The sequence below is a fragment of the Stegostoma tigrinum genome, chromosome 10 (assembly GCF_030684315.1).
Source record: "Stegostoma tigrinum isolate sSteTig4 chromosome 10, sSteTig4.hap1, whole genome shotgun sequence".
Lineage (NCBI taxonomy): Eukaryota > Metazoa > Chordata > Chondrichthyes > Orectolobiformes > Stegostomatidae > Stegostoma > Stegostoma tigrinum.
The window spans coordinates 38182200-38206960 of NC_081363.1; the positions used below are offsets into that span (position 1 = coordinate 38182200).

General features: G+C 40.1%; 1 protein-coding gene across 10 annotated transcripts in view; it reads right to left on the reverse strand.

The window, feature by feature from the left end:
- Positions 1-24761, reverse strand: part of eml1 (EMAP like 1) — a 248697-nt gene that overhangs the window by 61842 nt on the left and 162094 nt on the right. For 7 of the 10 annotated variants that reach the window (XM_048537396.2, XM_059649108.1, XM_048537399.2 and 4 more), the window contains 2 exons: positions 13738-13867; positions 1557-1607 (listed from right to left, as the gene is read on the reverse strand). In XM_048537396.2, coding sequence (XP_048393353.1) covers positions 1557-1607; positions 13738-13867 — 181 coding nt within the window. The remainder of the gene's footprint in view (positions 1-1556; positions 1608-13737; positions 13868-24761) is intronic. The other 3 variants (XM_048537397.2, XM_048537401.2, XM_048537402.2) reach the window with 1 other exon arrangement.

Genomic DNA, 24761 nt, shown 5'->3' on the forward strand with positions numbered 1-24761 from the left:
TCTGGGAGCTGCAGTTTCCTCCCGCTCACCAAGAATGTGCAGGTTAGGTGGATTGGCCATGGGAAATGTGGGGTTATGGGCGAGCTGGTGGGATGCTGTACGGAGGGTCAGGGTGGTATCGATGGGCCAAATAGCCTCTTTTTGCACTGTAGGGGATCTATGATTCTAAGTGACATGAGTCTAAAAGCAAAAAGCAAGTTATATTTCATTACTGAATCACACTAAACTGGCAGTTTCACTTAAACATATTCACTTAAACGTCTGCAAAACAACAAGCCAACCGACCTAAAAGTACTACAGCCTCTGTGAAAGAAATTATTCAAACAAATGAATATTGAGCCTGAGTAGTTTCAATTGAATTGTGTGCCTGTATGAATAAAAAACAAAGAAATCCATTGTTTTCTGTAAAGTTAAAAACAACTGCCTTTTTAAGAAAGATAGCAAGAACTGCAGATAACAAGATGTAGAGCTGGATGAACACAGCAGACCAAGCACCATCAGAGGAGCTGGAAAGCTGACATTTCGGGACTGGACCCATCTTCAGAAAAGCTTTTTCTTCAGAAAACATTTCTGAAAAGGATCCAGTCCTGAAACATTAGCTTTCTGCTCCTCTGATGCTGCCTGGCCTGTTGTGTTCATCCAGCTCTACACCTTGTTATCTCGGACTCTAGCATCTGCAGTTCCTACTAACTCTTGGCAAGAACTGCTGATGCTGGAATCAGAGACAACACAGTGTGGAACTGGAGGAACACAGCAGACCAGGCAGCATCAGAGGAACAGGAAAGTTGATGTTTCGGGTCAGGTCTGAAGAAAGGTCTCGAGCTGAAACGTCAACTTGCCTGCTCTTCTGATGCTGCTCGGCCTGCTGTGTTCCACTAGCTCCACACTGTTATCTGTACTTTTTTTTAACAGAAACCTTTCTGATTGCTTACATCTGTACCTACACCCTACTTAGTTTTATCTTTGAGAAGTGTCCCATGCTGATTTTCATAGGTTAGGAAGGAAACATTACTTCCCATTTAGTGGTGAGAATAATTTTGAAATTAGCACGGCTCTAACAATGACTGATATTCAAATTCCCTACGTATGAGCAGAAATAAGTATTGATTTCCACAATATTTCATAGCCTAAAGAAATTAAAATTACACATCATGATCAATAAACTAGAAGGTTCAGGTTAAAGAAGATAAGTGCCCTCTTCCAACATAAAGTACTGTTGATATGGAAACATGTTATTTGACGGAATTGTTTGATTAATGCAACATTTTTCTCCTTAGCTCTATTCAGTATAAACAACAGGCATATAATTAATATTGTTACTTTGGTAAAAGGCCAATTAGTCCTTTTAAGCTCATTTTAACACCTTTATTCATTCCAGTCAACATTTCTTTAAATTATTCCAGCTGTAATGAAAGCATCTTTCTTTCCCAAGTGTAATAGCTAAATTTTTTTAGGTATCTCAACAAAGGTGTCAGTAAATGTGGAAAACAAGATACGTATCACAGCAGAGCGCTCCATGCAAGTTTCTATCTCAACTTAGTTTAAGATAACCTCACCTTTTAGCAGTTTTAGTCAGTTTAGACATACTAGTCATACACCTTTGCCTGCTATATCCAGAAGTGAGATGCAATATGGAAAGAGAAGAAAAATGAACAAAAATAAAAAGACAAAAGGGAAGAAAATCTTATGAAAATACACAGCACGTAGGTGGAAACAATTATAAATGTTACTGCAAAATGTTGTAAAGTAAATCGTGACAGTTCACCAGCCTAGATAAAACCGAATGTAAACATTGTCCGTGAAATATTACAGCACCATGTAGAATATTAAAAACTCCAACCGAGCTAAATAGTGCATTGAAAATAAATATCTCTTCTGCTAACATATATGTCTATTGTGAAAAGGATTATTCACAGTGACTGATGTAACGCCAACACTAGGAAAAGCAGTAGTGTTGCTGTAATGCAACAGAACTACTAACTGAAAAGCCCAACTTCATTCACTTGTGACATGGGTTTGAATCCCAGCATGACAGACGCTGAACTTAATTTAAAAGTCTGTAAGTACAACTAGTCTATTAGTGAATATATAAACATTGTTGGGCTATGTAAAAACCTATTGGGCTCACTAATGTCTTTTTAGGGAAGGAAATCCGCCATCCTTACTTTAGTTATGTTAATATCTAAGAAAATATATCTAAAAAACAACCTTTTGTACTGCGATACCTAGATCCCTTCGTGTCTCAGAGCTCCGCGATTTCTCACCATTCAGATCATATGCTTCCTGCCAAAATGGATAAAGTCACATTTTTCTCTCATTACACTCCATTTAACAGATCTTTGGCCCCTCATTTAAAATATCTATATCACTTCTTTTTTTCAGGCTTTCTTTCCACAACAACTTTCCAAAAAAATTCCAATGGTTGGAAAAGTTTGAAACGCATGGCACAATATCAGATCCAGTATAGCTGCTCTCTGGTCAGGTCCAGAACATGCTGTTCTCAAAAAACCATGAAAACATGATAGTCATACAGTATTTACAGCACGGAAAGAGGTCCTTATGCCCACTGCGCCTGCATCAATCATCAAACATCCATCTACTCTAATCCCGGAGATAGTTGAACTGCCAATGCTGGAGTCAGAGATAACACAGTGTGGAGCTGGAGGAACACAGCAGGTCAGTCAGCATCAGAGGAGCATGAAAGCTGATGTTTTGGGTCAGGCTGTGGCATTTCAAGTATTCATCTAAAAAGCTCTTGAATATCAATTGTTCTCACCCCTAGCGCGGTTTTAGGCAATGAGTTCGAGATAGGCGCATCTCTTTGGGTGAAAACATTTTTTTCTAAAATCTCCTCTAAACTTACAGCTCCTGAACTTTAAACTGTGCCCCCTCGTTCGTCATCCTTCATTAAGGAGAAAAGCTTCTCCTTCTCTACCCTGTCTACACCACTCAGAATTTTATATACTTCAATCAGATCCCACCTCGAAGAGTTGTATGGAAAATAACCCCAGACTTTCTGATCTCCACAGCTGAATCACTCCAGCAGGAACCATCCTGGTGAATCTCTTCTGCACTGTCTCTACGGAAATCACATCCTTCCTATTGTGTGGCAAACTTCAACTGCACACAGAGCTCTAGCTGTGGCCTAATATACATTATATACAGCTCCATCATAACCTCCTTGCTTTGTATTCAATATCTTGACAAATAAAGCCAAGTACTCCATATATCTTCTTGACCATCTTATCTGTTGTTTGGATGATTTTAAGGAAGTTTGGACATGTGAACCAAGGTCCCTGTGATCCTCTGTACTTTCTAGGGTACGGCCATTCAATGTACACTCCTTTCCTTTGCATCATACTTTATAGGATTAAAATGTATTTGGCACTATTCAGCTCATCTGATCAGATTCTCCCTGTTGCTTACCACATGCTATGAACTCCCCATTGTTGCAGCCTTTGCCCGTCTGATTTTTCCAGTCTATATGTAGATTAAAATCTTCCATGACTCTTGCTTTACATTTTTTCTTTTACACACCATCTTCTGATGTTAGAGGTCCCAATACACCACACTCACAATTACTTCTTGCCTTATTATTTATCATTAATACCTAAACCACTTTGACATTCTGGTTTTCTGAGCTCAGGTCATCCCTCGCTGATGTGCAAGCAATCAATAGAGCCACGATTCTACACTTTCCTAGCTTCCTGGCCTTCCTAAAAGTCTGTACTCTTCAAAATTCTGGTCCCAGTCCATGCCATCCAACAGCCATATCTCTGTAATGGATACCAGATCGTACTTAATGATTTGTATCTAAGCTATCAGTTTTGTTTTGTTCTGAATGTTGCCTTAATTTAAAGCGATGCGCAAATGAAGCAAGGGTGGTGTCAGGAAATAAACAGCTTCCACACAGTGAGTTGTTAAGGTATGAAATGCATTGCCTGGAAATATAGTTGAGGCAGGTTCAATTGAGGCATTCAAGAGAGCATTAGGTGGTTGTCTGAATAAACATGGTGTGTAAGGATGCACGAAAAAATGCAGGAAATTGGCACTAGGTAATAGAACAGGTGCAGGTATAGTGGGCTGAATGACTTCCTTCTGTACTATAAGAATTGTGATTCTGTGACTTATTCTTAGATTATTCTTAGATTTGTTCACAGTATTGCTTTCTGTTACAGTCTATTTCTAATTTCCCACACTAAATATTTTTCTCTGTCATTTTGTCTTTATACTTTGATTTATTGCATCCAGCCAAATTTGATGTTTTGTCACTATTGAGTTTAAAATCTCCAAAGAGTCATTCTGTACAATTCAAGTATAGACCATCCCAGTGGCACAAATCCAACTTTCCCCAGTAATAGTGCTAGTGCCCCGGCTGATCCTGTGACTTGGAGATAATAGGGACTGTAGATGTATGAAACCAGCGTCTATTGGTGTGAGGCTGGAAAAGCACAGCAGGTCAGACAGCATCCGAGAAGCAGGAAAGTCAACGTTCTGATGAAGGGTTTCACTCCGAAACATTGACTTACCTGCTCCTTGGATGAAGTCTGATCTGCTGTGCTTTTCCAGTCGCACACCTAAAGACCTCCACTACCTTGTACCAGTCTTTGAGCAACACATTGTTTCTGTAATGATATTTCTCCTATGTCAACTCATATAGGGTTCAGGCAGTAAGAAAGTATTATCTTTGAAGTTGTGGTTCTTGATGTGGTGCCTAGTTCCTCATGCTGATGCTACAGAACCTTTTTCATTGTCCAGCCTATGTCGTTATAACTACATGGGCCATGACAATTTGACATTCCTCCTCCCATTGTCAGTTCTTCTCCAGCCCAGAGTAGATATTCCAAACCCCAGTACCAGGCAAGTAACACAGCCTCCTGGGCTCGTGTTCTCTGCCGCAAAGAACTGTTTCAATTTCCCCCTTCATTACACTGTCCCCTGTTACCACTGCTTTCCCTTTTGCCCCAGTGACTTGAATAATTCCATGAGGGGCTGTAGGTCATCAGCAGCAAAAATGCTTTCAACCACAATCAGTAACCTTATGGAATAGCATTTACCCCACTCCACCATTAATAGTAAGCCAGCGACCAACATTCTTACAAAGAAGAATGCAGGAGGGCATGACAATAGCAACACAAGGGCCATCTACCACTGAAGTGTCAACCTGGTGAAGCTGCTATACTGGACTAGAACAGTACAGGCCCTTCGGCCCTCGAAGTTGTGCCGACCTGTCATACTGATCTCAAGCCCATCTAACCTACACTATTCCATATACGTCCATATGCTCATCCAATGTTGACTTAAATGTACCTAAAGTTGGCGAATCTACAACCGTTGCAGGCAAAGCGTTCCATTCCCTTACTACTCTCTGAGTAAAGAAACTACCTCTGACATCTGTCCTATATCTTTCACCCCTCAATTTAAAGCTATGCCCCCTCGTGCTCGCTGTCACCATCCTAGGAAAAAGGCTCTCCCTATGCACCCTATCTAACCCTCTCATTATTTTATATGTTTCAATTAAGTCACCTCTCAATCTTCTTCTCTCTAATGAAAACAGCCTCAAGTCCCTCAGCCTTTCCTCGTAAGACCTTCCTTCCATACCAGGCAACATCCTAGTAGATCTCCTCTACACCCTTTCCAAAGCTTCCACATCCTTCTTAGAATGCGGTGACCAGAACTGTACACAATACTCCAAGCGCGGCCGCACCAGAGTTTTGTACAGCTTCACCATAACCTCTTGGTTCCGGAACTCGATCCCTCTATTAATAAAGGCTAAAACACTGTATGCCTTCTTAACTGCCCTGTCAACCTGGGTGGCAACTTTCAAGGATCCGTGTACATGGACACTGAGATCTCTCTGCTCATCTACACTACTAAGAATCTTACCATTAGCCCTGTACTTTGCCTTCTGGTTACTCCTACCAAAGTGCATCACCTCACACTTGTCTGCATTAAACTCTATTTGCCACCTCTCAGCCCAGCTCTGCAGCTTCTCTATGTCTCTCTGCAACCTACAGCATCCTTCGTCACTATCCACAATTCCACCGACCTTGGTGTCGTCTGCAAATTTACTAACCCATCCTTCTACACCCTCATCCAGGTCATTTATAAAAATGACAAACAGCAGTGGACCCAACACCGACCCTTGCGGTACACCACTAGTAACTGGTCTCCAGGATGAACATTTCCCATCAACTACCACCCTCTGTCTTCTTTCAGCAAGCCAATTTCTGATCCAAACTGCTATATCTCCCACAATTCCATTCCTCTGCATTTTGTACAATAGCCTGTTGTGGGGAACCTTATCGAATGCCTTGCTGAAATCCATATACACCACATCAACTGGTTTACTCTCATCTACCTGTTTGGTCACCTTCTCAAAGAACTCAATAAGGTTTGTGAGGCACGACCTACCCTTCACAAAACCGTGCTGACTATCCCTAATCAATTTATTCTTTTCTAGATGATTATAACCCTATCCCTTATAACCTTTTCCAACACTTTACCAACAACTGAGGTAAGGCTCACTGGTCTATAATTACCAGGGTTGTCTCTACTCCCCTCCTTGAACAGGGGAACCACATTTGTTATCCTCCAGTTGTCTGGCACTATTCCTGTAGACAATGACGAGTTAAAGATCAATGCCAAAGGCTTGGCAATCTCCTCCCTGGCTTCCCAGAGGATCCTAGGATAAATCCCATCCGGCCCAGGGGACTTATCTATCTTCACCCTCTGTAGGATTTCTAATACCTCTTCCATGTGAACCTCAATCCCACCTAGTCTAGTAGCCTGTTTCAAAACATTGTCGTTTTCTAGAGTGAATACTGTTGAAAAATATTCATTTAGTGCTTCCCCTATCTCCTCTGACTCCACACACAACTTACCACTACTATTCTTGATTGGGCCCAATCGTACTTTCATCATTCTTTTATTCCTTAAATACCTATAGAAAGCCTTAGGGTTTACCCTGATCCTATCCGCCAACAACTTCTCATGTCTCCTCCTGGCTCTTCTGAGCTCTCTCTTTGGGTCTTTCCTGGTTACCTCATAGCCCTCAAGTGCTCTAACTGAGCCTTCACATCTCATCCTAACATAAGCCTTCTTCTTCCTCTTGACCAGAGATTCCACCTCCTTCGTAAACCACAGCTCCCGCACTCTACAGCTTCCTCCCTGCCTCACAGGTACATACTTATCTAGGACACACAGGAGCTTATCCTTGAATAAGCTCCACATTTCTAATGTGCCCATCCCCTGCAGTTTCCTTCCCCATCCTATGCTCCCTAAATCTTGCCTAATCTCATCGTAATTGCCTTTCCTCCAGCTATAACTCTTGCCCAGTGGTATACACCTATCCCTTTCCATCACTAAAGTAAACATAACAGAATTTTGATCGCTATCACCAAAGTGCTCATCTACTTCCAAATCTAACACCTGGCCGGGCTCATTACTCAGTACCAAATCTAATGTGGCTTCACCCCTTGTTGGCCTATCTACATACTGTGTCAGGAAGCCCTCCTGCACACACTGGACAAAAACTGACCCATCTATAGTACTCGAACTATAGTGTTCCCAGTCAATATTTGGAAAGTTGAAGTCCCCCATGACAAGTACCCTGTCTCTCTCACTCCTATCAAGAATCATCTTTGCTATCCTTTCCTCTACATATCTGGAGCTATTCGGAGACTACATGCATTTAAACACCACCATCAGTCTGTATAGAGGCATAAACTGGGATTCTACAAAGCTGGCTTTCATTTTTACTTCCTTAATGGCTTATGTGTTCAAAATTGCTAGCCAAGATAATTTTTCTTCATATAAATTAAGAGTCTTCGTTATGGGACATCTTCGTTCCAAACGCAGCCCCTTCCTTCCCAAGGCATCAATACCAGGGGACCGGAACTATAGCCATATGCTAACCTGTGGGGTAAAGCTCCCCTTCACAATACAGACTTGGCAGCTGTGGCCTCCCTTACTTTAACTTTTTTTTGAAGTCCTCAGAGTGTTCTGCCTTCTTGATGTGTCCTTGTGGTTTCCTACATATATTGGCTGTTCCCACCTTTGTCTACATGGGACTGTCCAGCTTTCAGAGCCTCGGACACTCCCAATCATCCTCTCGCTTGCTACTTGCTTGCTGCTGGGAAGATCATGAAGGAGAGGGTCGCCTCTGAAACCATTATGACCAGCATTTGGAAATGATCCCAGCTGACATTTACAAACAAAGGAAACAAGATTCTATGTAAAGAAACATACAGTACAGAAGAATTGACAATAGACAATAGGTGCAGGAGTAGGCCATTTGGCCCTTCGAGCCAGCACAACCATTCATTATGATCATGGCTGATCATCCACAATGAATATCCTGTTCCTGCCTTATCCCCATAACCCTTGATTCCACTATCTTTAAGAACTCTATCCATCTCTTTCTTGAAAGTATCCAGAGAGATGGCCTCCACTGCCTTCTGGGGCAGAGCATTCCATATATCCACCACTCTCTGGGTGAAGACGTTTTTCCTCAACTCTGTTCTAAATGGCCTACCCCTTATTTTTAAACTGTGTCCTCTGGTTCTGGATTCACCCATCAGCAGACTTTCAGCATATTGTACTTCTTTAAAAGAACCATGAAGTTAGTGTCACTCTCTTGTTCCTAACCTGACCCCATCCCCACACTCCTGTAACTATCACCAGAGCCCAATGTGCGGTAAATGTTTCAACTTCAAAACTGTATTCAATTTCCTCTTTAAAATTACCATTTAATCAGCTTCCAATTATCTTTCCAGTGGTACATTACAAATCTTGTTGGTTTTTTTAAAAAACTCTCCTCATTACGCCTCTGGTCATTTTAACCAATACCTTTAGTTTGTACTACCTTATTATCATCCCTCCCTGAACTGAAACAATTACAGTGAACCCACTTTATCAAAACCAGTCAATTTTTCTCTCTTCCTCTGAGAACGATCATAGCTTTTCTAACATTTGCATTTAACTAAATTCCCTTATTCCAGATGCCCTCAGCTCTGATAACATTTTGGTAAATCTCCTCCATGCCACCTCCAAAGCTTTGTCATCCTTTCTCAAATGTGCTGCTAAAATTGGATGTAACTCTCCAGCTGAGGCCAAATCAGTGATTTATGAAGGTTTAACATAAATTACTTACTTGCTGATCTTTGGAATCAACTGTTTAATCACAATCTGAATCTCATAGCGACTCAATCAAGATAATACGTTGTAATTTTACAATGAATTAAATTGAAGGCATTAACTTAATTCTGGGTCTCATCACCAGCTAATACATACACATAATGGTGTACAGGAATAATACTATGATGTTACAGACAGTAAGGATTGCAGGTGCTGGAAGTTAGAGTCAAAAAACTGTGAAGCAGGAAAAGCACAGCAGGTCACACAGCATCCAAGCAGCAAGGAAGTCAATGTTTCCAGCCGAAACTTTGTGGCCCAAAACATTGACGTCCCTGTTCCTCGGACGCTGCCTGACTGCTGTGCTTTTCCAGCTCCACATTTACTGACTGAATACTATGGTATTACTGTTTTCTACATATTTGAGTTTCTTTTTCCACTATACTGAGTATCTTTGCTCTCTGAGCCTGCTGTAACAGAATTGAAATAACAAGAGCAATATATAATTTAGATTCACATCTCAAAATACTCAAACAAATATTATTTTAAAGAAGAGTTGGGAGGGTATGGCATGAGCAACACCAGGCACATCTACAAATGAAATGTCAACCTGGTGAAGCTACTACACCAGACTACATGCATCCAAACAGTACAAGCAGCTACAAGTAGGGGGGAACAAACTAGGATTATACAAAGATAATGGGAACTGCAGATGCTGGAGATTCTAAGATAATAAAATGTGAGGCTGGATGAACACAGCAGGCCAAGCAGCATCTCAGGAGCACAAAAGCTGACGTTTCGGGCCTAGACCCTTCATCAGAGAGACATCCTCTCTGATGAAGGGTCTAGGCCCGAAACGTCAGCTTTTGTGCTCCTGAGATGCTGCTTGGCCTGCTGTGTTCATCCAGCCTCACATTTTATTATCTTAGGATTATACAAAGCTTGCTTTCATTTTTTACCTTCTTAATGACTTTTATATTTTAAATTGTTAGTCAAGATAATGTAAATGCCTTCCCATATAAATTAGGAGTCTTCAATAAAGCAAATCTCCCTTCTGACACACTTCCCTCTGATTGCCCAATGCCGCAACCACCAAGCCATCAATGCCGGGGGGCCAGAATGGTAAATGCATAATTCTCTATGGACGGGCTCCCCTTTCACAATTCAGCATTACTTCCAGTGTTTCTTTGGCCATGACCAACTCAATACACTAAATATGAAGTTTTGGGCAAATAGTGTGGAACAGCACAAGCCACATTTTAAAGTTAAAAAAGGATAATATTGCATGTAGAACAAGAATTTACTGTCAATGTTGCGCAAAAGCCAGTGATTAGTTTGAACAGTGCGTATGTATATCTTAGACAGGCTTGCTCACCGTTTCTTCATTTTTTTTTGGCAGAAAGGTTCTACTTAAAAATGACCTTGTCTGGATTCTGGGCTCACTTTCTTTGCTAAACTAACCACAAACCCTCTCCAATAACCAAGAACTTGCCATGACAAGAAGTAAAAAGGGCAAGCCATCACAAGTGCATTGTCAGATTGTGCCATGTCCTTGACATCCACACTTTGCAACAGAGCAAAAGTAACATTTTGTTTTTTTATCATATTGTGTGTACCTATGAAGGAGTTTAATCATTCTTTCTTGCAAATATCTTAATTTAGAAAGATATTTTAAAACTCTCAGTTTGAATATTAAGATTCAGAGACTGTAGAATGGATGTCTGAAAACATGCCCATTAATGATGCTCAATAACGTAATTATTTAAGAATTCCATCTAATTAGTCAAAGGAAAATTTCCCTTAATGAAAACTTATTTATATGGGAAGAAACATTATCTTGACTAGCAATTTAAAACACATTATCCACTAAGGAGGTGAAAATGAAAGCAATCTTTGCATAATCCCAGCTTTGTTCTACTGCAGCTAATCAATACAATATTAATTTGCCCATCTGGGACAGCATTTCACTTTAATCTTGCTCTACCAAACATTAATGAAAAAAAAAGTTTTATCCATTGAGCAGCTTATTCAGATTTTTCAAAATGACCTTATGTCATGTTTAGCAGCACTTTATTACTTATGCCGTTGCTAATAACATGTCCTTGTTATGTTTGCTGTTACGAGTGTGCGTGCCAGGTCATTCTGACAACCTTCGGTCTGTCAGCTTTTTTTTAAAGTAACTCAATTATTCAAGCAAAGCTATTCAGCGTATATAATCATAAAGTCATTAAAATACTATCCTACTGTCCAAATCGGCTGGGAATAAATTTATCCTTGTAAATTAAATGAAGTTTCTTTCTGGGAAAGATGCCAAGAATTTAATCATTACTAACAGCTGAAATTAAAAAGTTAAACGCTAAATCTTTTAATGTTCATTTATAAACATTTGAGCCATGAAACAAATAGATGTCATATCTCAGCAGAAAAACATTGTGAAGCTGACATGTACTTTATAATTATGAAATGTGCTCCTGAACAGAGAATTACCATTAGAAAATATTGTATCAAAGACTGTGTTAATAGAAGCTACACAATCTGTCAGTCACAATGAAGGCTTGAATAACACATAGCCATGTTATTGTATTGAGCAGTTCATCATTGGTCAGAGATTCAAATAAATGAATTAAAGACTGACAACAGTACCATGAATAAGTTTGCTTTTTAAAAAATAAATAAAGCAAATGCGTATTGCTCTTGAAAGGTAGTGGTGAAACACCTACTTGAACACTTAGAGTCAGTGTAGAGAAAGTACTTCCAAAATTCTGGTATCTTAATCAAGTGTGGTGATGGAATGGTAATATATTTTCAGTTCAGAGTGGTGTGTGACTTGGAGGGCAAGTTGTAGGTGGTGATGCTGAGCTGTTGAGTGTTGTCAGAATCCATGTTGTCTGATTCACATTCACACTATCTTCACAGCATGAAAATAATAGAATTATTTAACCAGTGGCCATTATGTTTGCTGAAAACTTTAATTACAGCTATTAAACTGTGATACAGAGTTAATCTAAAAGGCATTTACCAACAATTCACATTTACAAAAGCAGTAGATTTGCACCATGGGATGTAAGATTTCCTCAGACACCTCAGAACAGAACTATAGGAAGCAACTGATCGCTTCAAACAGCTTTCATACAAAAAAAATGCTTTGATGTAGAAAATGAGTTGTGTTGTTTAGTGATCACTGTCTGATTTCATTACTGCAAGCCTAGTTTGAAAAAATCAGCTTTCTATTTGTAACCAATAGAAAGGGCAGAAGAATGAAAGGGAAAAAGATAATGTGGTTTTGACTACATTTACAAAAAAAATCTTTTTAAAAGGTATAAAAATCAAGTCTTATTCCTACACATCTTCATATATGGAGGGTCTTAATTAGTAGTACTCCTCTGTTCAGAGTAGTTTCTTTTAAAGAAGTGATGCAAACATTTAAAATCATTCCAGATTCTATTACACCAAAATCACTTCATCTTTTGTGGTTCTAGGAATTCCAGTTGGATTTGTTATGACATGACAAAAACTTGGCAAAAGCTTCCTTAACAGCCCAGTGCTTAGTGAGTCCTCAATGAGTAGTTGAGCCACATAAGCAAGAAGCACTCTCCACTTGAACTCAACATGTGCTGATCTGACCAACGTAATTGCTGGGGTGGGGGTTGGGGCATGTAACAGTACAATAATTGGCCACAGAACCCGAGTTAGCAATGGGCAACTGGCCAGTAATCCTTTTTCTGGTAGTTATCAGCATTTGGAAGTGTGTATGTGCAATCTTCCAAGGCTATGCTTGGACTAGATTGTCAATGAGCTTTTGAGTTGAGAGGTAAAATACATAAAATACAGATACATAGCCTAATATGTTGAGACAAATGATACTTCAGATAAAACTTAAGAAAGCAGTTTGGCCCATAGAAAATTCGGCCTTTCAGTAAGACACGACAAATGACCATCATTAGAGAAAGATTTTATTTTTCGCACTCCCAGTGCAGAACCACCTCTTCTTATTTCTGTCTTCTATTAATTTCAATCATTTTCCTTTAACTTTCTGAATATGGATCAATAACAGTTTATAAATCCTCTGGACCAAGCCTTGATTGGTGTGTCATGCCAATCAGTACAATCTTGTTTACTAGCTTTGAGCCAACTTCTTTTCCATTCCCAATTTCCACATGTTAACTAATAAACTTTCATTTTAAGTGTTGTTTGGACATTGAGATAACTATAGTGAACATTTCCTCAGTCACTTCTTCAAAAGAGTTAATTAAGTCTTTGTCTCTTCTTAGTGAATGCAGACATTGCCTGAAAGAATCACCGTAATAATCTGAAAGCAAATTATGGGTGTCTTAAAAGTTGGTTTGAAAACACATATAATTGGAATTAAGCAGGATGATAAGAAGTATAACATATAATGGGCACCACAGATAATGTAATCTTACATAATGGGATCCATCAAATATAATCGTGGTAGTATTTAATGACAAAGCAGCTGTAAACCTTGTGTTCTCAGTGTATAATGGATTGTTTTGGCAAATAAAGAGGTACCGGGGCATCCGAGGGATATACTGAAGATCACAAAATGGTACCTGCTGCTTCTTTGTCCGAGTTCATTCTCACCTTTTGGTTGCTGGTGTTATATCCTTCCTGACTCCAGACGGAGATGGCAGAGAGCCACATCCCTTCTTTGGTAGTACAGTTCCATTGTTAACTGTAGGCCTTAATGGCAAGGCTTGCACTATGGGTCTTGCTGTAAAGCAAGCAGAAGCATGTTACTATTTTTTATAGTGTAAATATTCTTCTTGCTTTTCAAGTAAAGCCAGACATGAGTTGTAATTTTTTCATCAGTTTTCAGTTAGGAGATTAATACTGTAAAGGAATGAGCATCTGTTTGTGACATTGGTTTGTGTTCCAATGGTTCCAAACTAAAAAAGTTATTTTTTTGAGATTTCTCCATGGTATAATTGTCACAAATGTTTATTTGTCTGAAGTTCTTCACTCTTTTGCTTTAGTGAAGGCAATACCTTCAATGAAACAAACTGCTTAACCTTTGTTTCAATCAGATGAAAGCTTTAAGCATTGGTAAACTTTGAAATCTATAATCCCTGGGTGTAATTTCAGAGCTCAGCTCATATACTTCCATGAGAAAAGGTAGAAAAATACAAAATATTCAGTTCTACAATGCCGATTTTCAATAAAACCGTAATAAAAGTAAAGTAATATTTTTAAAATATGCTTATACATTACACAATATTGTCATTGACACTTCTGACATCAAAATGCAGCAGCACTGAAACTATACTTCCCAACATTACTTTATAATTCTGAATCATTTCAGAAAAATAAAGTGAATAAGGTTTGTACAGTAAGCAATACTTCCAGGCTGTTAAGGTTAAAAATGATCATTTCATTTTTCTAAGATTTGAGGTCACATTCAAGATATACACATTGGTGAGATATGCAAGATGAACCAAACATGCTGAATGGACATATAGGTCAAAATGCTTGCCGAATCAGGAGTGACACCAGAAGGTTTACACTAATATCGCTGGATAGCATACAAAACAGGCAGAACCAAAACATCAGTTTAGACTTTTAAAGTTCTAAACCTGGGCTTCTCAGAATTGTGGATTGCAATGTTCAGTGGGACCATAAGATGAGATTTTGCTGTTACTAACTCAGAGAGAGCAGTGACTATCATGTAGCTCTTATGGAGTCCCAATAAAGCCCCCTTTAATTCCTTGAGCCTTTTTATAAATGGTGGGGGAGGGTTCTAAGAGTCAGTAATTTGAAGCCTCATTGGTGCTGCTAAATGTGCCTGTGGAATGGAAAGGTGTCTTTCTTACAAGAAAAAAAATGCAATTTAAACATTTCTTCCCCCTTTTGCCTCATCCCTACCCAACCACCCACTCAGCAACTGAAAGCTGCCATGAACCCCAATTAAACTCTCGGCCTGAAAATTTTCAATCCAGCATCATGCAATGTCTGCATTCCGAACATTGGGCCACATGTAGAAAACGTTTAAGGCCACTGTTCTACACCAATCAAACAAACAAAAGATATATCCAGGCTTCAAAAATCATGTCCAGTTATAATAGCTAACAGGCTGCATTAAAGTAGGCAACTAATCAAATCTTTGTGAAGCAGGCTGAATATAGATCGCTGCAATAATTTTTTTTCAACATTTGCTGTCTTTGTGCTTTCTTTGCTCTATTTGTAAACATCTTTGAAAAATTTTCTTAATTATCGAAAGCATACTCATTTATAATATTATCTGTAAACTACCTAGGTACAGTGATCCTATGATTAATGAGGGAACAAACATAGTGAGGTCTCTGTGTATGTGTGCATGCAACTTAATATTGTCTTAAGGAGACTCTTCTAACATTATACACGAACAGTCACATAAGACCATGAATATTATTCTGCATGATTGATAGAAGAGATAAATTATGCCATACACTCCACAATACAATATCCTACTTCTAGAGTGGAATTATTTGTAACTTTGTTCATTCCTTTGAAGCCACAAATATGCAAACAAGTATACCCAGAAATATAACGTAAGATATGTTGTCAATTAGAAAGCAATTTCTTTTCTGTATAGTAATTTTTGCCTCTATTTGTTTAGATGTTTCCAAAAGTATGAAAACCATTACAAAAAGATTATCTCTTTATCCCATTTCTATTTTTATCTCCAGATTGCTCAGTGCCTACAAAGTGGGAAATGTTGAAGCATAACGCCTGAGCTGTCATCACCTGCACTGCATTTATGATGTGCATGGAGCTTAGATCGTTCATTTTTAAGGTTGGGAAAATTACTGGTAGAATTATTTGTGGGTGAACACAACAAATTCTTCCCTCTCAGCTTAACAAATCAACGTATTTGTTAAAATAGCACAGAGATGAAATGTATATATGAAGTTAATTGACTGTCAACCGTTAAATCTATCTTAGCATACCTTTTATTCCATTAATTTCACTTTCAAGAGGAAAGTCTCTCCATTCGTAGGCATCCATTACTATGGCGTTGCACAGATGAGCAGAAAATGGGGTGAAATTCAATCCTACTGAAGTCACTTCCAGGGGATGGGGGAACCAGGGATATAGGAAATATCTACTTCAAAAATGACAAGCACTTTGTTTTAAGTGTTTACTTGGGAGCTGTCCACATCTGCCCTTCCATTTGAGATTGGCATCTGAATGAAAGATACCTGGGTGGCTAGGCAATGGTAAGTAAATAAAAAGGCATGAAAATGACAGTAGTTTTAAGTGTATTTCTACTGACATTTAGGTTTCCAAGAGCCTTTTTGCCAATTGTTTGGAAAATAATTATTTTTCCCAGCAGCAAAGGGAATATTGTAGCTGTGTAGTTTGTTCGGATCAATAAGCTAAACAGCTGCAAGTAAACAAAGGTAAATCCAACAGTAGGCTGGCATAAAGATACCTCGCTCTGGCAGACAGGTGGTGCATTTGACCATATTTCTTCACTGAAAGCTAGGACTGCAGACCCCAGGCTATTGGCAATTTCTAATGAATCTCTAAATAACTTTATTTAGGACAGTGCTTCGGGAGCAACCCAATCACAATTCAGTATGCAGTGTACTCAGTGAGCGTGTACAAGAAAAAGTTTGTGATCAGTAATAAATATACCTTGATCGGCTGGACCTACCAATACGCCATCAATGATATTTGCAATCCCTGGTGCAGCTCCCAGGAATGGCCTTGAGAAGCTGTCTCTGGAAATTTTGGAGTCATTGAGGAATTGGTTGTATTATTCACTCAAGGGTATAACCTTCTATTAAACAGGATGGGATCAGCACATTCAATGATAGCCATCATCATCTGTGTCATGGTTGGATTTCCTTGCAGGTACTTTCTGGAGATTGCATAATAGAATGTCACAGAAAGCCTCCTTTATCCATTCCTTTCAGGTTGGCTTCCCCTTTGATAGCTACAATCAGAGAACGAAGTGCCGAGTTATTTTATCAAGAAGGTTTTACATGAACGCTATCACAACTGATTTGAGCAGATTGGGCATCCTCTTTCTAACTGATAAAGACCTCTTGAAAGTTAGTCCTCAGTCTTAAGGTTATGCAAAGTTTTGATAAGATGAACTCTGCATAAATGTTGCTGGTAAAACAAGAATGAGGGGTGGTAAAATTAATACAACAAAGGGTAGGGCTTACACAGTTAATAATAGTGCCTTGGGTACTGTTGTAGAACAGACAGGCATGGGGTGCAGGTTCAACATTCTTTAAAGTTTGAGTCACATATAGACAGGGTGGTTAAAGAGGTAATAAGGTGTAGAGCTGGATGAACACAGCAAGCCAGGCAGCATCAGAGGAGCAAGAAAGTAGACGTTTTGGGTCTGATGATGTAAAATTGACTATCGGTCAAGAAATCTTCTGTTTTTTTTCTGAAGAAGGGTCCAGACCTGAAACATCAGCTTTCTGGTTCCTCTGATGCTGCCTGGCTTGCTGTGGTCATCCAGCTCCACAACTTGTTATCTTGGACTCCAGCGTTGGCAGTTCCTACCTTATCTAGTCATAAAGGTTCTGGATGTGAGTTTGCTCGCTGAGCTGGAAGGTTCGTTTTCAGACGTTTCGTCACCACTCTAGGTAACATCATCAGTGAGCCTCTGACAAAGCGCTGGTGTTATGTCCCGCTTTCTATTTATGTAAATCAAATAACATGGGTACATGCTAGGGACAGCAGAAATAAACATGGGGCAGGGTGTGGATAAAGGGAGAGAGAGGTATATTGATGAAGTTTGATGCAGAAAGTGAGAGAATGAGTGCACCTAAACACTGCACCAAATAGCTTTTCTTTTGTGCTGCATCAGTACATAGTTTTGGGGAGGTAGTGGCACAGAGATAATGTCACTGGACTTGTAATCTGGAGGGCCAAACTACTGTTTAAGGAACATGGATTCAAATCCCACCACGGCAGATGGCGAAATTTGAATTTTAGTTTGAAGGAAAAGCAGAATAAAAAAATTTAACCTAATGGCAACTACTGCAGATTTACATAAAGTTCAGCTGGTTCACCTATGTCCTTTCAGAAAGGCAATATGACTTCCTTACCCAGTCTGGTCTACATATAACTCCGGACCTATAGCAATTTGGCTGACTTGTAACAATTCAATAAATGCCGACCTAATTAGAGATGCCCACATCCCACAAAATATTAAAATAATATTAAAATATCGCTTTCTTGAAGCCTCATGCTCATTTTTGGGTTGCCTCTGATAATTTCTGTCCATCACTCCTGACACCTTACCACAAGCAGCTTATGTAAAATTTACTATTGGTCAAGAAATCTTCAGATCTTTTCTGAAGTTTGTTCCAGAGTTTTTTCATCTCATCTGATATTTCCAATTAATTTACTTTTAAAGCAAATTTCCACTCCACCCACTCTGATCCCATCACCCTATCCAAAGAAGCTGACAAAATTCCTATTTCAGCTAAAACCTACCGGTGGTAATTTTAAACTATGCCAAGGTCAGGTTTAAGTGTGCCATCCCCTCTGAAACGTTACAATGACTTCTTGTAATAGCTGTTCATATTGCTTTCTTTCTGTTTTTGCTCCTTTACATCACATGCAAGACATGGTTGCAAACCAGTCTTTGTAGTTCTTCAATATCCTCTGGCTCTTTGTCCTATCAAGCACATTAATTAAAAGAATGACATTGTGGCTTGTTAAGAGTATGCCATTTATCAGGGGATGTCTTTTCTCCACAGCACAGGATCAGTGTGTGCCTTTGAAAAATCTTTGCTTGTGTGTTAATTGCTCATTCAGAGCAAAGAAATTAGCCGTGCTGATCAGTGATGGCTGCTTGCCAGGATCCTTCTGTAGTGAACACGCTATTACAATGCAGGCATAATAGGACAGACTCAGAACAAACTAGTTGGCAGCTGGACTCTAAACCACAATGGAAACATTGTTAGAAGTCATAAATATTGTGATTCTATCACTAATAATTTTCCAAATCAAGTATTTAATGTTTAAACAGTGTCTGTAAATGGTGAGGAACTGGCATATTATTCCTGACAAGTCCCTAAGGACCCATTTCGAAGTAAACAGACTGAAGATGTTCTGCCTCTCCAGTTCTTTTGGCTCTAGTTCCAAAAGTAATTGGACCAGGCTATTGGATCTTCTCTGAGGACAGTGTAGAGTGAGAAGGCTTATGGAGCAGCCATTAAATAGAATTTACCCAAAAACATCAAACAAAATACACATTGACAGGAATGGAGCATTGGGGTAACACACCATTTCCCAAAGAGGGAATGGTCATCGGTTCAGTTTCTGACTCAGGCTGAATTGAGCAGAGAATCCCAGAGAGAAAGTGACTGCCACACTGCCTTGCCAATAGTGAAAGGAAAGAACAATCCGAGGGTGAAGTCATGCCCTGTTAGTTTCTGGTGCAATTTCTTAAATGGCCATAACAAACACTGAGGATGGCCTGGAAGCAACCTTCCCCACTGCAGCCATCCCCCTTGCCAAATGAAGTAATGGGAAAATGTGCCTTAATGATTCCATGGAAATAAAGACAAAAGCTCTCTGTAAAGTAGAGGGATTGACCTGTCAATAGAGTTGGCGATTCTTCCTAATTGGCTACAGTTGCTTTGAAACAGAAATGGGGAATGGTCCTAATTCCCCATCCAGCTTTGTCTTTCTCTTGGACATTGTGGACCAGACCATCCTCCTCCAATGCCTCTCCACCTTCATTCAGCTCGGTGGGACTACCTTCACTGGTCCCATTCTTATCTACCTCAATTCCAGCCAAAGAACAGTTTCTCTTGCTCTTCCCATGCTGTTACCTCTGGTGTCATCCCTAAGGATGCCTTGTTGGCCCGCTTCTATCTACACACAGCTCCTCAGAAACATTATCTAAAAACACAGCATCAGATGCCATGTGCATTCTGATCACATCTAGTTCTACTTCACCACCACCTCTCTTAACACCTGTACTGACTCTTACATCGTCAGCTTGCTTGTCTGGCATCCAGTACTGGAAAATGAAACATCCTCCAATTAAATACTGAGAAAGCCAAAGGCTCTTTTGGGTTCCACCATTTCTTAGTTGCTGATTCCAACCTTCTCCCTCATAACTGTCCAAAGCTTGAACCAATCTGTTTGTGATCTTGATGTTACATTCTGTGTGAAATGAATTTCTGACGACATGTTCACACATCACTTCCATGTACTGCCTCAAGCTCATCTAAAATCGTTCTGCCTGTGTCTTTACTCAGACCAAATTCTGTTCACTTATCATCCCTGTGTTTCCTAGTAAAGCAACACTTCAATTTTGATGTTCCTTATTCTCAAATACCAAAACCACTTAGACACTCTCCATCTGTTCCAGCTCCACATACCTCCTGGATATCTGCACTCCTTTAGTTCTGGCATACTGAGCAATGACAATTTAATTGCCCCACATATCACAGTCAGGCCCTCAACTGCCTGAGCATGAGGTACTGGAACTCTCTTTCCCAACACATCTCTAACTCTCTACCCCATCTTTCCTTCTTTAATATGCTCTATGACATTGAGCTTTTAGATCCAGCTTATAGCCATCTCCTTTAATGCACATCACTGTCAATATGTAGTTACAATGTTCTTGTGAAGTGTCTTGTGCGGTTTTACTGTGTAAAAGGTACTATACAAACACGAGTTGGTGTCATTATCCTATCTGCAGCTAGTTTGCAGGGGTCTGGCGTGGTGGCTAAGTGGTTTCAGCAGAACACTAAAGCTTTATCTGATCATTTTAGGGGCTCTACCCAGTATACCCAGAGGGGAAACTGCCCAAGAACTTAACGTTTAATGGTTGTGGCCCTCAGTTTTATTTGAAGTAAGCCAAGCAATGACATCTTACAATAGGATTTCCTCACCTGAAAAGTCCATTCCTCTACCTATCGCAGAGTCCTTGGAAAATAAGTAACAAGAAAACCGGGTCCAGGAATTTGATACATTCCCCAAGATTATTCACAAACTATTAACTTGAACAATTCCCTATTGCTCCCAGTCCTCATAGATGTTGTTCTTGGCACTGTCATTCACAATGTATACCATGGTATCTGGCTCAAGATTTCCAGCTCCTTTCAAGCACACTTCATTGCCTTGATGTAGTCATCTACTTATCCCACATCCAGTCTTGAATAAGATACAATTTCCTCTGGAAATTCACTCGAAAAACTGAAACAATCACCATGCTGCCTGACCTGTCATGTTCCTCCAGCTCCATACTATATCGGCTCTGACTCCAGCATCTGCAGTTCTTGCCATCTTCAACCTTACTGCCTAGTCAATTTGTTCTGAAATTCACCCTAAAATCTCCTCTGGCTCTTTTCCAAACTCTTCCACCTTAAAATCCATATTTTTTGGCCAAACGTTTGCTTACCTCTCCTAACATCTTGTCAAAGAAATCTCCATCAAGATTCATTCAAACATAATGACACAAATAATGTATTTAATTTCCTGCACAATCCAACATCCAACATAATTTTCTACACTCAAGAACTATTTCATTAGCTTTAATGTTCTTTGGATGTCCTGAGGATGTGAAAGCCATTGTATAAGTATGTTAGTTCTTTAAGCATATGGCTTTATGACAACAGGTTAGAATTCCAAAGGGCTGTGGACATTTTAAAATTGTAATTCCAAAATGTGTTCCAAAAAATTAGCTGCGGATGTGAATTAAGTGGTTCTCTGGAGAGAAAGAAAGAGAGAGAGAGAGAGGGCAGGGGGGAGAGACTCACAGAACGTTACACTTGCAGCTATAAAAGCAACTTTAAACAATAACCCTCAAAAATTGGGAAGATACAAATCAAATCAGACTGGACTGAGATCTTTACAAGATAATGAGTGGCTAATGACCCCTAGTCAATGGTAAGCCACCTGCTTTGAATTATGCCACAAATGACAGATCCATTATCTTCAAAGTGAAAATCACGAGGACAGAAATTAAAAACAAAGAAACCTGCAGCACAGGAACAGGCCCTTCGGCCCTCCAAGCCTGCACCGATCAAGATCCTCTGTCTAACCTGTCATCTATTTTCTAACGGTCTGTGTCCATTTGCTCCCTGCCCATCCATGTACCTGTCCAAATATATCTTAAAAGACACTAACGTGTCTGCGTCTGCCACCTCCGCTGGCAACGCGGTCCAGGTGCCCACCACCCTCTGTGTAAAGAACTTACCACACATATCTCCCTTAAACTTTCCTCCTCTCACTTTGAACTCATGACCCCTAGTAATTGAGTCCCCCACTCTGGGAAAAAGCTTTTTGCTATCCACCCTGTCTATACTCCTCATGCTTTTTTAGACCTCAATCAGGTCCTCCCTCAATCTCCATCTTTCTAATGAAAATAATCCTAATCTATTCAACCGCTCTTCATAGCTAGCACCCTCCATACCAGGCAACATCCTGATGAACCTCCTCTGCACCCTCTCCAAAGCATCCACATCCTTTTGGTAATGTGGCGTCCAAAACTGTACACAGTACTCCAAATGTGGCCGAACCAAAGTCCTATACAACTGCAACATGACCTGCCAACTCTTGTACTCAATACCCCGCCCAATGAAGGAAAGCATGCCATATGTCTTCTTGACCACCCTATTGACCTGCGTTGTCACCTTCAGGGAACAATGGACCTGAACACCCAGATCTCTCTGTTCATCAATTTTCCCTAGGACTTTTCCATTTACTGTATGGTTCGCCCTTGAATTTGATCTTCCAAAATGCAGCACCTCACATTTGCCCGGATTGAACTCCATCTGCCATTTATCTGCCCAACTCTCCAGTCTATCTATATTCTGCTGTAATCTCTGACAGTCCCCTTCACTATCAGCTACTCCAACAATCTTAGTGTCATCAGCAAACTTGCTGATGAGACCACTTACACCTTCCTCCAGATCATTTACATATATCACAAACAACAGTGGTCCCAGCACAGATCCCTGTGGAACACCACTGGTTACAGTTCACCGATTTGAGAAACTCCCTTCTACTGCTACCCTCTGTCTCCTGTTGCCCAGCCAGTTTTTTATCCATCTAGCTAGCACACCCTGGACCTCATGTGACTTCACTTTCTCCATCAGCCTGCCATGGGGAACTTTATCAAATGCCTTACTGAAGTCCATGTATATTACATCTACAGCCTTTCCCTCATCAATCAACTTTGTCACATCCTCAAAGAATTCTATTAAGTTGGTAAGACAGGACCTTCCCTGTACAAAACCATGTTGCCTATCACTGATAAGCCCATTTTCTTCCAAATGGGAATAGACCCTATCCCTCAGTATCTTCTCCAGTAGATTCCCTACCACTGACATCAGGCTCACCAGTCAATAATTACCTGGATTATTCTTACTGCCCTTTTTAAACAAGGGGACAACATTAGCAAGTCTTCAGTCTTCTGGGACCTCACTCGTGTCTAAGGACGCTGCAAAGATATCTGTTAGGGCCCCAGCTATTTCCTCTCTCGCATCCCTCAGTAATCTGGGATAGATCCCATCCGGACCTGGGGACTTGTCCACCTTGATGTCTTTTAGGATACCCAACCCTTCCTCCTTCCTTATGTCAACTTGACCTAGAGTAAGCAAACGTCTATCCCTAACCTCAACATCCGTCATGTCCCTCTCCTTGGTGAATACCGACGCAAAGTACTCGTTAAGAATGTCACCCATTTTCTCTGAATCAGCGCATAACTTTCCTTCTTTGTTCTTAAGTAGGCCAATCCTTTCTCTAGTTAGCCTCTTGCTCTTTATATATGAATAAAAGGCTTTGGGATTTTCCTTAACCATGTTTGCCAGCAATATCTCATGTCCTCTCTTAGCCCTCTTAATCCCTCGTTTCAGATTCGCTCTATATTCCCGATATTCTTGCAAAGCTTCGTCTGTCTTCAGTCACCTAGACCTCATGTATGCTTCCTTTTTTCACCTGTCATCCATGGCTCCCTAATCTTGCCTTTTCTATTCATGATTTTCACAGGAACATGTCTCTCCTGCACCCTAATCAACCTCTCCTTAAAAGCCTCCCACATATCAAATGTGGATTTACCTTCAAACAGTTTCTCCCAATCTACATTCCTCAGATCCTGCTGAATCTTGGTACAGTCAGCCTTCCCTCAGTTTAGTACTCTTCCTTTAGGACCACTCCTATCCTTGTCCATGAGTATTGTAAAACTTACGGAATTGTGGTCGCTATTTCCAAAGTAGTCCCCTACTGTAATATCAACCACCTGGCCGGGTTCATTCCCCAGCACCAGGTCCAGTATGGCCCCTTCCCGAGTTGGACTACATGTCAGTTTCAATTCTATTAGTGTGCACTAGTGGGACTGAGAGTTCTCAGGTGTGCCAGTTTCCTTCAGGCATTAATGTACAGTGAAAATCACACCTCTTAGTTACCCCATGATGCAGGTAAAGATCTTCCCTGTCTCTGAGTGCTAGAAATTAAGCAGCTAGCAGCCAGAGAAAAGGACTCTCTCTACCCTGAGTGCTGGAATTCAATCATGGTTGAAAAGAATCAGAACTAAATAATCTCAACGAATTTGCAAAACTGAAGAGCAAAACCAACTGTTCAACTATCAACATCAACCCCCTACCAGTAACCTCCACTGCAATAGTCATGAAGTTCAACGG